At 43.3% G+C, this 20,058-nt stretch overlaps 1 protein-coding gene across 1 annotated transcript in view; it reads right to left on the bottom strand.

Moving 5' to 3' along the window:
* Positions 1-19,313, bottom strand: part of LOC144692021 (lebercilin-like protein) — a 55,354-nt gene extending 36,041 nt beyond the window's left edge. The window contains exons 1-3 of the mRNA XM_078560579.1: positions 18,933-19,313; positions 14,776-15,308; positions 6,654-6,791 (exon numbers count right to left, since the gene is read on the bottom strand). Of these exons, the coding sequence (XP_078416705.1) occupies positions 6,654-6,791; positions 14,776-15,308; positions 18,933-19,215 (954 nt within the window). The 5' untranslated portion in view covers positions 19,216-19,313. The remainder of the gene's footprint in view (positions 1-6,653; positions 6,792-14,775; positions 15,309-18,932) is intronic.
* Between the last annotated feature and the right edge of the window lie 745 nt (positions 19,314-20,058).

Here is a 20,058-nt window from a genome sequence, read left to right as displayed (position 1 = left end):
ATATCTAAATGCATTAAGGGTTTATTTTTTTCCTTGCACTGTGTAATGGCATGAAGGATAAAAAAAAGTTTAATTCTTGTTAACAGGAGGACACGGATGAAAAGATGGAGATGAGAATGAAGAATGTTCTCTGTAAGGAAATAGTCACCCCAATTATTCATTGTGTCAACTTGTTATGACACATACAGAATTTTCCAGCCCCCCCAACACCCCCCCCGCCCACCCCTCCCTCCCATCCCCCTCCCCCTTCCCCCAGCCCCCCTCCCTCCCCCTCCCCTCCCCCCTCCCCACCCCTTCCCCTCCCCACCCCCTTCCCCTCCCCCCTCCCCACCCCCTTCCCCTCCCCCCTCCCCACCCCCTTCCCCTCCCCCCTCCCCTCCCCCCTGCTCCCTCCCCTCCCCACCCCCTTTCCCCTCCCCCCTCCCCACCCCTTCCCCTCCCCCCTCCCCTCCCCCCTGCTCCCTCCCCTCCCCACCCCCTTCCCCTCCCCCCTCCCCACCCCACCCCCTTCCCTCCCCCCTCCCCACCCCTTCCCCTCCCCCCTGCTCCCTCCCCTACCATCCCCCTCCCCACCCCCTTCCCTCCCCCCTCCCCACCCCCTTCCCCTCCCCCCTGCTCCCCCACCCCCTTCCCCCCAACTCCCCCCCCACCCGCTACCCCCCCCCCAACCTCCCCCCCACCCCCACCCCCCAACCCCCCACCACCACCCGCTACCCCCCACAAAAGCAGTGGGTTTCCCTCCGGCAGGGCCAGCGAGCCATTGAAACCTCTGTTCACATCGGTGGGACCGGAAGATCCCGCTGGTGTGAGGGGCTGGAAAATCCTGGCCATAGACTCAGAAAATGCCAGATTCAGCCCTTGGACTGTCCTGAGTTGGTTCAGGAAATTCAATATTGGCAACAGAATCCCATGGCATAAAGTGGAAAAAAACTGGCCAGAGTTTTTACTGCTGATTACCGCACGGCGCCTCTTGCTGAAACTTCCAGATGTGTGGACATTGAGTGGTAGGGCTGGATTACAGTCCCATACCCTGATCACCTCTCACATATAGGCTGAATTTTACAGTCTGCCTCAGTTCCTGTCCCGCACCCCAACACCCTCATCTAAAAAGCCCCGCTGTCATTATATGCCCTGTTGCCAATTAAGAGAGGTGAGGCAGGACTTTCACCCCTCAGGAACAGCAAGTCCCACCTCTGAGAGCTTGCAGCCAATGAGAGGCCGGCAGCTCTCCAGTACCGGCAGCGCCACCAGGAGCTGTGACAACTGCCAGTACTGCAGCCAGGCCGACAGGAGACGTGTGGCGCTGGATCCAGCCCAGCAAGTGAGCCAGGGGTTTCCCTGGGTGCCATGCTGACAAACTATGATGAGCCTGAGGGGCAAGAGAGGTGGGAGGAAAGGCCAAGGGGGAAAGGAAACTCGGGTTGGTGGGGGGGGAACCTCGAGGGAGGGGAACCTCGAGGGAGGGGAGGGAAACCTGGTGGTGATTAAATTCTGGTGTTCCAGCGGCAGCAGGGTGAGGCCCTTAGGTGGGAACTAATTGCCCATTTAAGTGCCTCAATTGGCCCATGGTGGGCAGGCCGCCTGCTGGATTGCATGTGCCTCCTCCCCCTCTCCCCACCACCGCCCCCCCACCCCGTCTTCAAACCCGCCAGTGGGGGAGCGTGAAATCGAGCCCATGAAGTATAACCACATAGGCAAGATGCCAGTAATCTGCTGATCCCTGTGGGACTGTACCTCAGCTTGACATGAGAATAGTAGGTGGAAAATTGTTTTTGAAAACCTGTAGTCACACATCACCTGCATTGAGAGGAGAAAGTAGAATTACCTGTTTACTTTATAGGGCTGAGTTTATAAAATCACATTAATGCCTGCTGGCCATAGTGCACAGTAAAAACTCTGCAAGTATTCTTGCCTTGATTATCCACTCATCAGTTTTAATAATGGAAAATTGTAGGGAGCACACCTGAGATTTCCTGATATATGGCCCTTGTGGGTGAGACTCGTTGTCATGAGCATGCATTCTTAAAATAGGACCTCTGAGTGTACTTAAGGGCAATTTACAGTTGTTGGCTCAGACTTACTGCCTGTGTAAAGTGAGAAAAGATAACAGGGGACAAGCCAACACAGGCTTCTCCCTCCAGTGTCAACTTGGAAGACTCTCATGCCTTGGCTAGCTGCTTTACTGAACATAATTGATAGACACCTGGGAGCAAGTTGCTCAGAAAGGGAATGGTGCACAGTGTGAAGAGTCCCGGACAGCAGAACAGCACGCACAGTCACATCATTACAGCCTGGCAGTTTAGTCTGAGAATCCTAGTTAGTTATTATTCAAAGCACTCTATCCTCATAATTGCACCAGGAATGAAGTGGAAACCCCGTTTACCCACATCAGTGGGGACCTGGTACAGCTACAGGGCGGAGTGGGAATAAGCAGAAATTCCAGAACATGTTTTTTCCCTTTCCGGGATAGTCACTATGGCTGCACACAAATCTGTGCCAATGATGTGCTTTTGCAGGATTCCTGACCTTGTTGTACCAGGGTGAGGAGAGCAGTGTGCAGATGCTTCCTGAGTGAGAAGGTGGGATAAACAGCCAGCAGGAAGCTTCCCAGAGCACTCCTCTCAAGAAATGATGTCGGAGAAAATAACCAGTTTATATATGAAGTGCAAGAGAGTATTCAGTAACAATTCTAAATTTACACCTAATATTTCAGTTGGCCATTGGTGCCTCAGCCAAATTGTCCCATGAATTCCCAGGCATTTGAAATCAGGAAGGGCCAGGTTTGACCCCTGCATGTGCTGAGTTAGCTGATCACAGATTGGAGCAATGGTAGAGAGGGCCTACCAGATTGGGGATGGGAAGCTGACCAAAGTTATTGCGCCTGTTTGCCAGTTAGAAACTCCTGCTTGGTGTGTACCTGCATGAACATTGAGGATGGAACGAGATTTCGGATGTGGTGGTATCATGGTAAACAGCCTGCTAACAATCATTGGCAAGATTTGCAACATAAATAATGGTCATTTGGGCACGGAATCAGAAAGCAACTATATCGAGTGGAACTGTAACTGAGTAAGGAACCCTGATAGTATCTACACTGCCTTTGGCAAGTCATTATTCCACTTACAACCATTTTATTATTTGTTCCTAGCTGATTGTCCCCCTTTACTGCTTCATGAATGCAGCTGACTGCTGTCTCTCTCAGCGTCCATCAGCAACTAAACCTGGAGTCTTCCCGGTCTATGTAATTCGGAAGCTGATTCACCGAGGGACAAAAACTATGGAGAGAACATTACCTGGGGCTGGAATGAAACTGAGATGTGGCTTAATTTGTTCATTTCTGTTTCCCACACCTGTTCAAAAAGTTAAAAGCAAAAAACTGCGGATGCTGGAAATCTGAAACAAAAACAAAAATACCTGGAAAAACTCAGCAGCTCTGACAGCATCTGAGGAGAGGAACACAGTTAACGTTTCGAGTCAGTATGACTCTTCAACAGAACTGGTGAAGTTCTGGTGAAGAGTCATACGGACTCGAAACGTTAACTGTATTCCTCTGCTCAGATGCTGTCAGACCTGCTGAGTTTTTCCAGGTATTTTTGTTTTTGTTACTGTTCAAAAAGTGTTGTTTTAGTCCCAGAAGTATTTTAAATTATATTTGTAGCCTCATTTCCTCATCTCAAAACTCAGTTCTAATTGAGCTTCTGATGTTCAGTAATTACTTTGAGCATAGTTGACAAACATGCAAGTACTTTAGTGAATGGATACTTTTCTCATTTAGTCAACTAAAACTACACTGCTGCCTCCTTATATCTCAGTATCAGTAATGACCTTTTAAATACTATACTGATAGGTCCCCTTAACCAAATGAAACATTGTTTGATGTGTACTCTTCTTAAGTAGCTTTGTTGATATGAATTCTTTGTTTCAATTTCAGCTAAAAACACTGCCACATTATAGTATGGTATGAAGAATGTCTGTGCTGCACTGCAGTCCCACTCTCATTCCTGGTATTTTGGGTGAATCCAAAACAAGCAGAGGTTTGTGAAAAGGGCTGGAGAAATTCCATAAACACTCCTTCTGCTGTTGCCCCTGTGACTCCAGGCTTCAGTTGCACCCTTGCAATCAACAACTGGGCTGAGGCTGTTGGAGTATTTAAACCATATTTTTTTTTCCCAAAATCAGGAAGATATCATGTACTTTACATCAGGTTTAAGCGTAAGGAAATATCCCCAAAACATTGCCCATAAATAATGGGAGATTAGTCTAGGTGTATTCATACAATTTAGAAAAATGTTGTTCCATAATATTGCCATGTTAAGACAGTGTGGACATTGGCTGCAATAGGCTCTATGGGCAGCTAGTTTACTTGGCACTGAAGCCCTGAAATTGCTCAAGGTTACCACCTTCGAGTGTAACTGTGGTGGGAGAGTGACTCAACCCCCGAGGGAACTGCAGGAACTAGTTACACAGCTTTACAGTGTTTCCAAGCGTTTCTGATTTAACTTGTAAGGGGTGAAACTTCCGTCTGTCCTTAAAAGGCAAATGATGGACTGTGGGTGGAGTAGTGGGACTCCATAAACAAAGAGTTTTACCTGCTGCCTTCACAGTGAGGATTTGAGATAATACTGGGGGCTTGTGCACCCAGCGACATGAAGCATAACTGTCTCCACAAGGGCATGTGTGGGCTCTGTCCAGGCCCAAGCCTGGCAAGCAATCTGGATCCCCAAGAGGTATCAATCAATGTGCCAAAATTCCCTTGCTCAGAATTTTAAGAAATGTACCTTTGTTTTTCTTTACATAAATGAACAGGGACTGGCAAGTTTATTCGCCCTTGGGCATGGAAGAGCAGCACATCCATTATCCCATTATCCCTTCTGTGTATTGGTGTAGTTATGCGCACCCACGCGCATGTACAAACACACATACATATACACACTTACATACACACACACACACACACACGCACAAACGCACACATGCACACACACGCAATCAGAATGTCTATCTACCCCCTTCTCTAAAAGTACCTTCATTCAATAAGCACATAATATTGCTTTGTTACTGGTAGTTTACTGAGGGTTTTGATGGTTTAATATGAAGCAATTAACAAAACATCGTGAAACAGGGAAGGCATTAGGTAACTTGATCTTAAATGACTTGAGGCTAAAATAATGGCTAAAATTTTCTATTGAATGGGATTCAGTCAAACATAAAAAAAAAATCACATGGCTGACAAATTATGCTGCAACAGCAACGAGTACATGTTTACAAATGAAAAAGGATCACGTAGATCACCTCCAATGTTAAAGGCACTGCATAGTGTGATACTGAACCCCCACAGAGCAGAAGTGCCAGGCTGTTATCTCTGGTTAATGCTGAGTTGCTCGATATCAGATAGCACAGTCTTGGAATACTAAAATTAGCTTCACTATCTCTAGGATGCAGGAAAGAATTGTAGTGGTTCCGCTCCCAGCTTTGACCCAGGGGCCCTGCCATAAAATACATAGTGTGGATGTCAGTTGAGAACAGGGATTAGATTTACCTGTAATACTTCCCATGGATCAAACACCCTGGCCATAGTGTGGTCAGGACAGAATGTTTCAAAAAGGAGTATAGCTTATTAGTGCTAAAATCTAGTTGCATTTTATTCTCCTAAAAATAGTTGACTTTTTTGGGGGGGGAAATGGCGATTAAAGAAATGGTGCCTCCACCCCGATTGCAAGCCTGCTAATTTTCAACTTGCTAGATGAGGCAGATAGAGCCATTCACTCTGCAAGCCAATCCGTTTCTGTGATGCCACACTGAACAGAGACAGATAGTATAGGCCTATCGCCGTGCTTCTCTGTACACCTGACCCTGGGGAACATTGAGGCCTTAGAGAGATGTGCTACGTAAATGCCCAAGAGAAACCCACCTTCAAAGACCTAACTTACTTTGTCTTCAAGCTGGTTTTAATTTAAAAAAATACTTTTTCTTAAAAGTAGGATTACACTCAAATAGTACACAACATGACTTATGGGATTTCAACATCATGGGTTTAATGTTATTATAGTTCAGGAAGGATATGGATTCCCATATATGCTGCTACTGAAAAGTCATTCTGAGTCATTTCTTGCTAATGTGTTCAGTTAACGTTATTTGTAATTTCAAGGACACATTACTGAAGCCACCTCTGTATCACAGAACTTGAAAAGAGAAGGATCAGAGTTCCTCCTGAACGTTTTCCAGTAATTCCTACTGGACATTGGATGAGGTTTGGCTATGATGCCCAACATAGAAATCACCCCACCAACACTCACTATCTATGTACACTTGTGAAAAATAGTCACTTAGGCAAGGCATCGAAGGGTTGCTGGAAACTTCCTGAGTCAGTAAAGTGAGTGGGGGGGTGCTGGGGTCAGGGGAGGGGGTTTTGGTGGGGGTGGAGGCAGGAATTGGTTTCTCTTTAGAAAAATGAAAGACACAAATTAATTAACTTTGCTTTCCACTGTACCAACATCAGGCCTTTTTTTGTAAACTTAATTTTTCTGGGATTGATATCCTAGATCTGCATTTACCTAAAATGTTTTTTTCTGATTTAACATTATGCTTCACTTTTTCATTGTTGAAGTCTTAAACAAACCAATGGTGTTACAATGGGTCAGTTAAAGCAATACCGTCAGCGTTTGGTTCAGAGTGCGTTGCTCCAATTCTAGCTTCTTTATCAGGTCAAGGGCCTCTCGTGTCTTTCTGTGTTCTGCAGCCAGCTGATGATTGAAACTTTTACCTTTTAAATCCAGAATTTTCTCCAGGTCCTAAAGACACAGTGAACAAAATAAGCACCTGCAGGAAAATCATGGGATAATTGCCATTGAAGACAACACTTTGTGTTCATACATCCCTTCCTTTCCTGAAGATGCAGACTCATCAAGTGGAATGATTCCACAGGTGCCAGCAACCCTTCGACACCATGGCCAATTGTGCTATCCATACACACAGTGTAAAATGTTGATTATTTTACCGTGGGGGCATCTCAACCAAAGGCCTCACAACTGACCCAAATCTATCTTCACCCAATGCCCACTTATCCACATTTTCCAGTAGCTAATAATGCATAGCAATCAGGAGCTGGAAACCTTCCCAAGACCAAGTGATCAAACCAATTTTAGTGCCTTTATTGATGTCCCATCTGTGATCAGCCAACTCAGCACCAACCAGAAATTGAACCTGGATGTTTCTAATGGCACAATGTCTAACTTTGGTGCTGCCACATGACAAAGTAATGACTGTAGAAGTGCTAAGCATGGCATGATTGACTAGAATGCATTGTCGCGGTTCAGAATGTATAAGATAACTAAGTCTCTTGGTATCAATGTTGCCTGTTTTCATTATTAATTGAAAACTCTCTTAGGAAAAAAATTCCTATGTAAACCTCGACAAAAATGTAAATAAAAAGCTCAGAAATCTGTATAGATGGTAATAGTCAGAACAACACCTGGTGGTGACAAAAGATACAGGACTCTTTTAAGGTAAACAAGTTCTAACAAAAGATTCAGAAACATAGCTGATATATTTTAGTTGTAGTGGAGGAGGAGAAACAGGAAGAGGGGATTACATATTCAACTCACTGAAATTGAATCATGCTTATAAATATTGGGGGGAAGGGGGAGAGTTGGTGGGGTTCATCTCCTAACTAAAATGTAAATCCGGTTCCTAATTTCCTTTTAGCATGCCTGGATAAATGTAACTCTAAGAACATTCAAGAAGCTCGATACCATACAGCACAAAGCAGCCCGCTTGATTGGCACCCTGTCCACCACCTTAAACATTCACTCCCTCCATCACTGACACACTATGGCTACACCATGTACGGTCTACAAGATGCACTGCAGCGACTTGCCAAGGCTCCTTTAACAACACCTTCTAAACCTGTGACCTCTACTGCCTAGAAAGACAAGGATAGCAAGAGCATGGGAACACCACAACTTGAAAGTCCATCTCCAACACACACACTATCCTGACTTGTAACTATATCGCCATTTTTTCACTGTTACTGAGCTAAAATCTTGAAACTCCCTCCCTGACAGCACTGTGGCTGTACCTACACCGTATGGTCTGTAGTTGTTCAAGAAGGCAGCTCACCATCGCCTCCTCAAGGAGAATTAGGGATGGGCAATAAATTCTGGCCTTGTCAATGATGCTCACATTTCATCAAGGATTGAAAAAGAAAGCAGATGCTTAAGATCCAACCCAACATCCCACAATCTGGAAGTAATGGAAAGGATTGTACTCTCTAAAATGATTCTTGAAGGTATTAGGCAACAGTAATTTATTATATAAGAATATAAAAGAGCGGAGTAAAAGGGATTAAGCACTTTTTCACTAAAGCACTGTACTTTCACTTCAGGGATGGAATCCATTACAAATTGATGAGATGAATGTCTCTAGGAGGCTATACAAACACTGGACAAAGTGCATTTGACAAATCTCAAACCTGTTGAGAGTCCACAACAAATAATCTGGTACCTAGTTGGTAACCTTAGAGGGGTGTATTTTATTGTGGTCAACACCATTTCCAATAAGGGAATCCCATTTTGCATTCATCCCTACTTTACTTTTATAATTAATGAATAATGAAAAATATGCACACCAAAAGAGGCCCATTAGGACAGCTAGTGTGTAAATGGAAAAATTCACAGGAGCACAACTGAGTCGCTCTTATGAGGTTGGGGCGGGAGTGTGTGAGTAGACAGGAGCACCTTTACCATGCATGCAATGCATTCTATATAATGGCCTGGGAGTGTTTATTAAGGACAATTATTAAGGACAAAATAAAATTATAAAATATTCCAATCTATGTAACATTGTAATTGATGACCTTAAGAAGCACTAAAACTTACCGCACTTTATTTTTTTCGTAAATGCTAATGAAATAAAGATGGTGAAAACTGATTACTTAATTATTGTTATGGGAAGGGTGATTTTCTGTTCCTTCAGCACACACAGCAATATTGGTGTTGATTTATTTGACAATACAGTAGAGCCTGAGTTGTGTACAAATACATTGGGTGGAATTTTATCTGTATAGATCCACATGTAGCGGAGAGGCTGGTAGTGACCCATTTTCAATTGAAGAGGGCTTTGCCACGGCTCTTTAATTCTGCCATATCTTTAGCATCCCATTTCTCGGTTTCCCGACAATCACAGAGTGTGGGCGAGATGACAATCCACACTTGTTTTTGATAGGTTCTTTATTTAGAGGCCTCGGCAGGGTTCAACATGGCTGTAGGAAACCCTGATTGTGAGCGCTTGTGGTGGCAAATAAATGGAAGGAAGTTGTGGGAAAGTGCCCACTGGATTCACTAACTCTTCCGTGGTGATCATGCTGGAGGTGGTCAGAGCTGCACATGCTGCTTCCTGAGGATGAGAAAGTGGCCTGACACTCAAACTAAACAGATATGGCTGGAAGTTGCAGAGGCTGTGAGCAGTACCAGATATGCCTCACTTTCCAGTGGGTGAGAAACCCAGTATGACCAAACTATATTTCAGACGACACAGTAAACTGAGGTCTGTCTGCCTGCTCAGGTATATATGTCAGATCCAATGGTACTATTCAAAAAAAAGTAAGGGTGTTCCCTCAATGTCCCGTCCAGCATTTATCCCTCAACCAACACCAAGAACATTTATTTGATTGCAGTTTGTAAGCTCTTTCTGTGGGTAAATTGGTTACTGTGTTTGCCTACAGAACTGACTGGACATCAGACATAACTTTGAAGCAGCTGAGATTATGAAAGGCACTACACAAATGCAAAGCACTTCTTTCTTAAGCGTAGGCAGCCTTTCCTATTATGGGACAGGCAAGCCCAATCCTGCCTTCATTTGCCATCTGTACAATCATCCTTTGTACAACATCGACTGAATAAAAATCAATCATGGGGAACCATAGAACGATTGACTTTTACAAGCATAGAACGAAGACATACAGCTCACTGTGTCTGTGCCGGAACCATCAGCACTTTCCCCCTTTCAATCCCAGGGAACTGAAAGCACAAGACACACTTTGGAGTTGTGCTGAAGAGCTGCCAGTGGCACAATACACATTCCAGCAACCCTGGTTCTGTGGATGATGGTGGGTGAATAACTAGTAAGTTGCTGATTGACATTGGCATCATATCTGAAACCAGATGTTGGCTCAGTAATTCATGGAAAATGTGAACCATCAGATCTTTCTCCAGAGTGGATCGTGGATCTGGTGTAGTAGATCAGTGGGCCCAAGGCCCAGTGTGTTGCTTTACACTCTATTTATTTGCACAAGTTTGTCCCAATGCCATTTTCAATTAACTACAATTAGTGATTTTTGGTAATTGCTATTTATTCTGGCTCTGTGATTTCAAAGGTTACACATCAAAATGAGCAAATGAAAATAAGATTATTCTGCACTACTAAAATCATACCGATACATTCAATTGCTGCAACAAATTATGACTGTACAATTAAAGATTTTCAGGCTTTTAGAGGCGAGTTGTGTATACGAGGATTATTAAAACAAACTAAAGCTGCCAGCCATTATCCAGTGGTACGAGGTACTCAATGCATTAAGTGCCCCTTCAATTAGCACACAGCACACTGGAGCTCAACCTGTGTCCAATTTCACAGGCCACACCACTGAAACAATTCAGAGTATATGTGCCCAGCTCTCCTGGGCTTTACAATTCAAGTGTTCAAAAACTTAACTCAGAGAAAGATAGCCTAGTGCTCGAAATGCATGGCTATTTCTGGACTCCCAGAGTAACACTGGCAGGAGTCGGCCAGAACAGCTGCAAACTCCACCAGCACCCAGACATCCCAGGACCTGTCTGCAGCGTGACAGTTCCTGCGCAGTCTTGCAGGGAGTCGACCTCTTGCAAATTATTTTGGCTGCGGTGTCTCTGCCAGCATCACAAAGCTCACATGCGGGGTGAGTGAAAAAGTCACTCCTGCAGCATGAGTTTGGTGCCTGCAGCAGTTTAAAGGATGATCCAATAACAGGGCGTGCAGAAAGGTGGAGCTTCGTTGCTTGCTGGCCTAATTAAGCCCTCTCTGTAAGCAACAGCCACAACAAGAAACTTGTATTTATATAGTGCCTTTAACATAGTAAAATATCCCAAAATGGCTCACGGGAGCATTACTGAACAAAATTTGACACTGAGCCACATTAGGAGATATCATAACTGGTGATGAAAGGCTTGGTTGGAGAGGTAGGTTTTTAAGAAGAGTCTTAATGGCGGAGAGACAGAGGTAGAGGGGAAGATTGCTTTAGGGAGGGAACGCAGGGCTTAGGGCCTGGGCAGCAGAGGTATGTCTGGTAATGGTGAAGCGATTAAAATCAGAGATGCACAAAAGACCAGAATTGGAAGAGAGCAGAGATCTCGGAGGGTTGTAGGGCTGGAGGAGGTTACAGAGGCACAATGAAGTATGCTTACGAAAGGATTTAAAAACAAGGGTGAAAGTTTTAAAATTACAGCTTTGCTGGACTGGGAGCCAATGTAGATCAGTGAGCACAGAGGTAATGGGTGACCAGGACTTTGTGAGAGTTAGGACATGAGCAACAGAGATTTGGATGAGCTCTACTTTATAAAGGGAAGAAGATGGGAGGCCAGCCAGCAGAATGTTGGAATATTCAGGTTTAGAGATAACAAATGCATGAGTTGGGATTTCAACAGCAAAAGGGGCAGGGGCAATGCTAAGATGCAAATGAGGGGCATGCCTGCTCACACTTTGGTAGGCACTTCCATGTCCGGAGAAATTACATGGGAACATCAGTAAGGGCACAGAAATTGGTGGCATCAATGTTTCAAGTCCCAACCCAATTTCAGCTCCTGCTCACTTGAATAGCACTTGACAGCCAGCACTACATGGGAGGGAAGGAGGCGGGGGAGGGGGGTGTTGGGGTGGGTGAAAGATAGTACATTGTTCCTGTTCTGCCTAAATATCCAGAATTCTAATTTTTATTTAGTTGTTTTGCCATATCATTTGAACAGTGAAAGTGATGAGCTTACTATCTCTTCTCGATGCCTTTCAAAATATCCCCGTGCCAAATCAATCCCATTCATTGTATACTATGATCAGCATTTATTTTAATCTATATGCAATACCTTATATTGTTAAGTGTTAAATTTCAGTTGTTGTTCATCTTCCCAAGTGCATAACCAAATTAATTTCTTTTGGAAACCTTTATTGTCATCCTCTATCTCTGCTACTGTCCCTATTTTAATGTCAATAATAAAAACTTGGTTTCATGTAGCTTCTTCAATATAGTTTCTCCAACGAGAGAGAATCTAACCATCTCCCCTTGACATTCAATGACATTACCATCGTTGAATCCCCCAGCATCAATATTCTGAAGTTCACCATTAACCACACCAGCAACATAAATACTGTTGCTGTAAGAGCAGGTCAGATGCTGGACAATCTGCAACAAATAACTCACCTCCTGTCTCCCCTATGCTCTTTCACTACCTACTATAAATTAGGAGTGTGATGGAATACTCTCCACTTGCCTGGTTAAGTGCAACTTCAACAACATTCATGAAGCTCAACATCATCCAGGGCAAGGTAGCCCGTTTGATTGGCACCCCATCCACTAACTTAAACATTCACTCCCTCTACCACCAGTGCTCAGTAGCATAAGTCTACAATCGACAAGATGCACTGCAGCAACTTACCAAAGCTCCTTGCATACCTGTGACCTCTACTACCTGAAAAAATAAGTGCAGCAGGAGAACAGGAACACCACCGCCTGCAAGCTCCCTTTCAAGACACACACCATCCTGACCTGGAAACATATTGTTGTTCCTTCACTGTCGCTTGATCAAATTCCTGGAATTCCCTTACTAGCAGCAATGTCGTTGTACCTACATCACAAGCATTGCAACAATTCAAGAAGGCAGCTCACCATCATCTTCTCAATGGCAATTATGGATGGGCAATAAATGCTGGCCATGCCAACAATGCCCACATCCAGCAAACGAATAAAAAAACATAGGAAAATATATCACAAGGCACTTCAGAGAGATGGAAGAGCATAAAAATAGATGCTGATCCAAAGGTGATAATAGGAAGATGACCAAATGCTTGGCCAAAAAAGAGAGTTTTAGCGGTGTGGGAATTCGGTGAGGGGGGGTGGGTGAGGGCTGGTTGTCTTAAAGAAAGAGGAGGTGAAGAGCAGGAAGGGTATAGGGCAGGAATTTCATAACCCATTGCCTCGGCAGCTGAAGATTAAGCCTTCAATGATGGGATGAATGGAGGCAGATACATAAAGGTCTATTTAAAGGAACAGAGATTTCAGGGGAAGTTACAGGGTTAGAGAGTGTAGGTGTCATAAAGGGATTTAAACGGAAGCATGAAAATGTTAAATTTGAGGATTGGGAGCCAATAGATGGTCAGTGAGGACAGGGGTGGTTGGTATGTGAAATTGGTGTGGGAAAGGACAGTGTTTCCCAAACTGGGGTGCCCGGACCCCCGGGACTCCATGTAGACTTTCCAATGGGCGGGGTGGGGGGTGTCCGTAAATCACTGAATGGGGTAAGTAGAAGAGCCAGGCACCAAGAACTACCTCAGCTAGTACAGAGATTGAACCCTCACTGTTGGTGTTATTGAGCATTGTGTGCTAACCAACCAAGCTAATCAGCCCTATTCCCAAAGGCCTTGCTGGACTGATAATACTCCAGGAGCATGATTTTTGTGAAACGAATTTTGTCCCTCAGCTTGAAGGTCTGCTGTTCCATTTCCTAACAATTTCAGCTCAATTTCCCAGAGCCAGGCGGGACCAGTTACAATACCAGCTGTAGACAGTCAAATCCACCCCAATTGCCCTAGCTCCAGGCAATGAATTTGTAAAATTCGGGTTGGCTGAATTGGTTAGTGCATTAGTATGTCATAAATGATCAGCTGTCCTTTTTTTACTAACAGGCAGCTTGATGTTCATTCTTGATCATGCACAACTTAGAATTATCAGAAAGCAACGCATGATTTTCTTTAAAACATTTTTAAAAATAAAGTTCAAGATTAAGATCATCAGGTTTTAAGTTACAGCCCAAAAGGAACATGAGATCTAGTTGTAAATCATGTAAATCTAGCGGGGGGGAATGTGATCTAGTAAAGCAGTGCTCAAATGTGTGGCAGCTGGCAGGAAGGAAGTGGCAGGAAGATCCCCAGGTAATCCTGCAGTTACCAAGGCTGGTGGTGGGCACCAAGTGAGTTCAGCCTGTTGAAAAGACATGAGCCTTTTAAATATTTAAGCACTACCACTGCTTAAACTCAAAGTTACAAATTCACCCAGTTATTATGGGTATTACATAGTATTATAATTTAGTTGGGGTTGGGGGTCCGTGGTTACTAACTCATTTTAAACCAAATCCATTTCAACCGAGGAAGCTTTAAAACCACTGGGATAAGGTGCGGGTAGCAGAGTTTTGGATGAACTGATATTTATGGAGGGCGGGTGAAAGTCAGGCAGCAGAATTGAATTTGGTGCTCTCAAGGAATGGCGGAGGTTTTCAGCAGTGATGGGCTGAGGTAGGCTAGAGGTGGGCATTGTTACAGGGTGGAAGTATTATGAAGAGGATATGCATTTGATAGTTCAGCTTGCAGTCCATTAGGATACTAAGGTCAGCCGCGTTTGCTGACAATGACATTTCAGCCAGTGTAGAACTGTACTGACAACACAGTGAAGTGGGAGGTGTCATTAGACACCACTTATGACAAGGCACATTTTGTCAATTATTTATTTCTGCCAATCAATTATTATTAACAGCTCACCTGGATCCTTTGCTGATCGAGCGCAAGTTGTTTTGTGAGATTTGTTAGTTTCCAGGTCAGCTCGTCCCGTTCTCCCAAGTTCTTCTTGTCACAGAGCACTTTTAGCTTCACCAGGGAGCTCTTTGTTTTCCATAGCTCCGACTCTGCCTCTTTCAGTTGCTTTGACACGTTCCGGTCTTGCTCCTTTGACTTTCGCAGCATTTCTTTCAACATTCGTACTTCACCCTCATGCCTGACTAATAGCTGGGGTAGGTTGTTCTGCTCGTTCTCGAACATGACCAGTGCCTTCATGTGTCGGTACTGAAGCTGTCTGAGCAGTCTGTTCTCCAGCCTGGCGTTTTCTAGTTCCCTCTGAAGGTCACACACCTCATTCTTCAACTCTTTAGTTTTGTGCAGTCTGGCTGACAATATATGGCGAGTCACTGAATCAAAGTCTTGCCCACCAGTGTTCATTTTGGTAAAGTTCTGTGACTTATTCTTAAATGTAGATTGGTTCAAATGTTGCAGCATTTTAACTGGTGGTTTTGTTTGTGCTGGGGAGGCAAAGAAAAGGGGAAATAAGGCCCTGTAATTATATTGAATGATACAAAACATAAATGTACATCTACATTGAAGGCTATATTTACCACTGGGTTCATCTCCATTCAGATATCAGTACTGCTTAACCCTGTTTAACCATTAACCTGCCACTTATGGATCTGTACCTTCTAATTTTACAGCGGGAAAGAGGTTAAGGGAAAAGGAAAGCCAGGCTCAGGGCAAAGTACTCTCCCGGTGTATTATCAAAAGCAAAGTAGGGTTTGGCATCTGCTATCTGAAAATAGATAAATCTCCACCGATGCTGCCAGACCTGCTGAGTTTTTCCAGGTAATTCTGTTTTTGTTTTAAAATTGTTCTAGTTGTTTGTTTTCTGTTACCATTTACATGTGTTGCCATGGGAACCATTGCTCTGGACCAGTCTGGACCCCTGTCCAGAACTCAAGCCAGAAAAAGCTGTCATTAGCTATTCCCTGCCAACTAAACCTTGTCCAAAATATCTGTTCCCATTTAAGTGAATGAAGCAGCTCCAGGGCACATACAGGCCATTCCCTATGGTCTCCGAAGCAATGCATATGTGAGCAGACACTCAGAAAAGCACCACGCCAGGGAAATAAATAACCAAAATAAATATATCTCCTTTCAGGTCACAGCTGTGCACTTTTCAGAAGGCATCATTAATGATCAAGAGCAGGAACTTTGCTGTTTGTTTTTCCTGCCCCTATCCTAGGGTTGCTGAGATTAATTGTAATGTCACAACTGGGGTTACCACATTTCGATGAGAACTAGCATAATTAACAGAAGGAAAGCTAGCTGTAGATACATAGAAGGCTTAACTGAAATCTCAGTTGTAAAAGGGTTTAACTCAGACAATTGAAGTGCTGTCTAAAACACTGCAGAAGCCAGGAGCAGGTAGGTTTCCTGCCACTTGATGTAGAGGTCACGAGGGGGTGAGGTGGGGTATAGTGTGGATGGGAGTGTTGGGAGGTCCCAATCACTGTGGAGAGATAGGGGTTGTCTGATCATGAGCAGCGGGGAACAGGTTTGCTTGGTCGGTACTCCAAGGGAAAACAGCAGCAATCCTCACTTCCTTTCAGCTGGGAAACTCAGCTGGCCAGCCTTAAAGCTCACATCTGAGGCACGCATTAAGGTGTTTAAAAGAGGAGCCCACAAACTGGGAGCAGGTTGGTCACCTTTCCCCCCCTTCAGCCTCAGTTAACAGTGGAAGTGGGAGGGTTCGAGACAGGTTGGGTTGGTTCAGATTTCAGATCTTTTACATTTTTACATCCCACTGGACACAAACCTATTTGTTTTTTTTTGTGGGGGGGAGTGGGGGTGGGGTGAGGATATCACCCTTCTTTAAGTCTAGTTAATCCATTGCAGCTGAAAGTGGATACAGTCTATATCAAACTTGCATCTGATTGACTCAAATAGCATAAAACAATAGCAATTCACAGCTGAGCAATAGGGGCCCTAACAAATAGCAAGCAGCAGGTTAAAAAGTGAGCAGTTAGCCTCAAATTAACCTTAGGATGTATTTAATAGGAATTTGTATTTAACTGACCTCAGGTCATGTCTGTTCATAGTAGTTTGACTTTGTGATTTTAAAGGGACAAGTTAGACAAACTCAGCAGCAAAGCAGTATATAGTGTGTTACATAATAATATCTCCATTGTCTTTATAATAGCAGGTTCTCTAACTTACCATAAGTAATCTTATAGGAGAACCACCGACGTATAAGATAATATTCATCCATGGTATCTCTGAGTGGATTACAGCAGATTAAACTCCGATAACTTTGAAGTAATTACATCACAATTTTAATTTTTCAATGGTGATGTAATTGAGTATAAACTGCTTGGTCAATGCCTAATGTGAAATACACCACTGCAAAACAAAATAGAAAAACTCCCCCACCAGCTCCACAGTGTGTAGCTTATATTAGGTAATGAATGCGTAGGAATGGTAAATCGATAATTAATGGTTTCTTGAGGTTATGAACTAAACAAGCTTTGCTTCCAATACTGTTTCACTGCAACTGGAATCTCTCTAGTACCACAGAGGGCCATTCTTTCTGAGCTCTCTTCCTTTTCTGAAGGCCCTTACACCTACTGGGGTAAGATCCATGGGCACCAGAGGCCACCCGGTATTTCAATCAAATGATCAGCCTTCATGTATGGGCATTGGCATACTATTTGCCAATGTTGCACATCAGAGAGAGAGAGAGACCTGTTCTCATTTGTTGTTCACATCTATCCACTTTCCAGAAGGGGTCACTAGTGATCAATAGCACAGATTTGGTTGTTTTATTCATCTCTAGCCTAAAGTTGCTGAGATTAATTGTAATACCATAACTGGAGTTACCACAGGGCACTAAGAACTGAAATAGTTAGCAGAAGGGAAGCTAGTTGTAGATAAATAAAATGCTTAACTTAGACTTTAAAAGTAAAAGTAACCCTTTTAAAAGTAAGTCAATTTCAATCCTGTCTTTGCTAGAGGGGCTCCAGTTATTGCTTAATGGCAAGTAATGAACGGAGAAACATTAAGGGATATGGCCTAATATCTGTACTGCAGAATTAGACAAAACTGGTTTCTACCATTTTTTAGACAAAGAGAATAGCACAAGGTGCTGTGGCTACATCATATCCTGTGACCAAATGTAGGTGTGTTGTAGAAGATGTATAAAGATTAGCGTATTCTTGTGGCCTCTGGGTAGCTTGAATTAAAGGGATCAGAGGTCAATCTCAACACATTTGGCATTCAGTCAATGGATTGTCTGTTTGCATGTGTTTGGCACACATTAATCATAGTAAGCAAACAAAGCAACATATCAAAATAAGAGGAGGTAGAGGCTAAAATTTGTATTTCTTAATAAGGTATTAAAGTTGCTGAAACTAGATGATCAGAATTATCCTAAATGTATTTGTGTATATATATTCCTCCAGGGGTCATTGGATTGTGAGTATGAATGAACTCACGATTTTGTCCTCCCACCACCAACCTCCCCCACGCCCCACTCCTCCCCATCGTTCCTAACCACACCTTCTTTCTGGAAAACTTGGGACACTGAAGCCCAGTACAGTGTCCATACCACTTCCCAATTTTGATCAACTACAGTATCAACTGAGCAGCTCAGATCAGACCCAGAACGTTTGGTCTATTTTGTCAGTGTGGAGGGGTACAAATTATATTTCTTACTAATTTCACGCAGAGTTGTACTAGTAGAGATAACTTTTCAATATGCACAGGTTGAGCATACTGCAACTGAATGCTTCCAACTGCCTTTTACACACACAGTCTGTGGTATAGCGAATTATATGGATGGGACCAACTGGGTTATAAGTGTACAGGAACAGTCAACCACCTGTTGATTTTTTTCTGCCTCCCTCTCTGTTGCAAAATATTTGGCCTAGTTTGGCACCTCTTCCTGCTAATATAAGCCAAAGTCAGGAACCCACATTTGAGAAATCTCTGGTGTTGCCATTCCAATTTGCTAAAATGCCTAATCGGCATCTCCCATCACTGGCATGCTTCTTTTGATAGCTCTTTGAGATGTTATTTCTAATTTTAGTAATCTTACAGCATTAATGTTATTTAACGAGTGGGGAATAGTAATTTACCTCTTTTCTGATTGCTTTGGTTATTGCTTTTCTTAATACTTTCTTTCTTTATTGTTTGGTGTTTGCTTCTGACACTCTCTTCTTTGAATGACTCTGGAATACTGCTGTGATCTTCGAAATCCTCAGAGTACTCCGTGCATGCACTGTTTCTTTCACACTTGTTACTTTTGGTGCTGTTCTTTATCTTGTTACTGGAAATGCTGCAGCTTGAAGTTGTGTCTTCCCCGCGTCTTCTTGGGGAATAATCTGAAAAACTGTCTTGCAAACTCTTTTCACTGGCCATGATCAGGAATATAACTTCTTTGCATCTTTGTGTTCACATTGGGCCATTGATTGCTGTCAAACCTTCTATAATGAGTGTTGTTCTGAAAGGTATAGTATCATGTGCAGCTTCTGTAGAGATAAAAAGATAAACTGCAAATGTTGGAGATCTGAAATAAAAGTAGAAAATCCTAGAGAGACACAGCAGGTTGGTCAGAATCCGAAAGAGAAAACAAATCAGACTATCTTTCGCAAAATGTTGATTCACCATTCTCTGCTGCATAGTTTAGCATTTTCAGTTTTTATTCATATGGCGCACTCATTTTATTTATTCATTTGTATTTCCATAGAATCATACAATTATACATCGCAGAGGATGTTGTTCAACTCATCATGCCTATATTAGCTCTTTATTCCAAATGCTCTAATTTTGTTAACAAGTCTATTATGTAGTATAGTACAGTTATTCCTGTCTCCCCTTCTTCTTCCTGAGCCCCACACAGGGCTTGGTTATAAGCACAGATAGACACAGATAGACAGGGAGCCTTAGCTCAAGTCTTCAATAATGCTGTTATGTGACCGGCTTCTAAAATGTATGTGAGAACGACCTGGGATGATTATCTGACTCACCTTTCTTGTGGTGAAAAGCTTATCCTCAGTTTAACTCCTCATAATAATATAGCTAAGACTCATGACCAAGCCTTCGGGGAGCCATAGGTACCAGCCCCATCCCACCATTCTGTACAGCAGAATATTATTGTTCCAAGGCACAAGTCATTGTACCACGCTGACATTGCCTGCTTTTTTTTCAATGATTTACTTTTAATCCTAATTATTCTTTCCATTTTTTGGACATCATTCCATT

This window comes from Cetorhinus maximus, chromosome 16 (genome assembly GCF_964194155.1).
Source record: "Cetorhinus maximus chromosome 16, sCetMax3.hap1.1, whole genome shotgun sequence".
Classification (NCBI taxonomy): domain Eukaryota; kingdom Metazoa; phylum Chordata; class Chondrichthyes; order Lamniformes; family Cetorhinidae; genus Cetorhinus; species Cetorhinus maximus.
The sequence above is the reverse complement of the archived record's forward strand: the minus strand, read 5'-3'. Positions and strand labels throughout refer to the sequence as shown.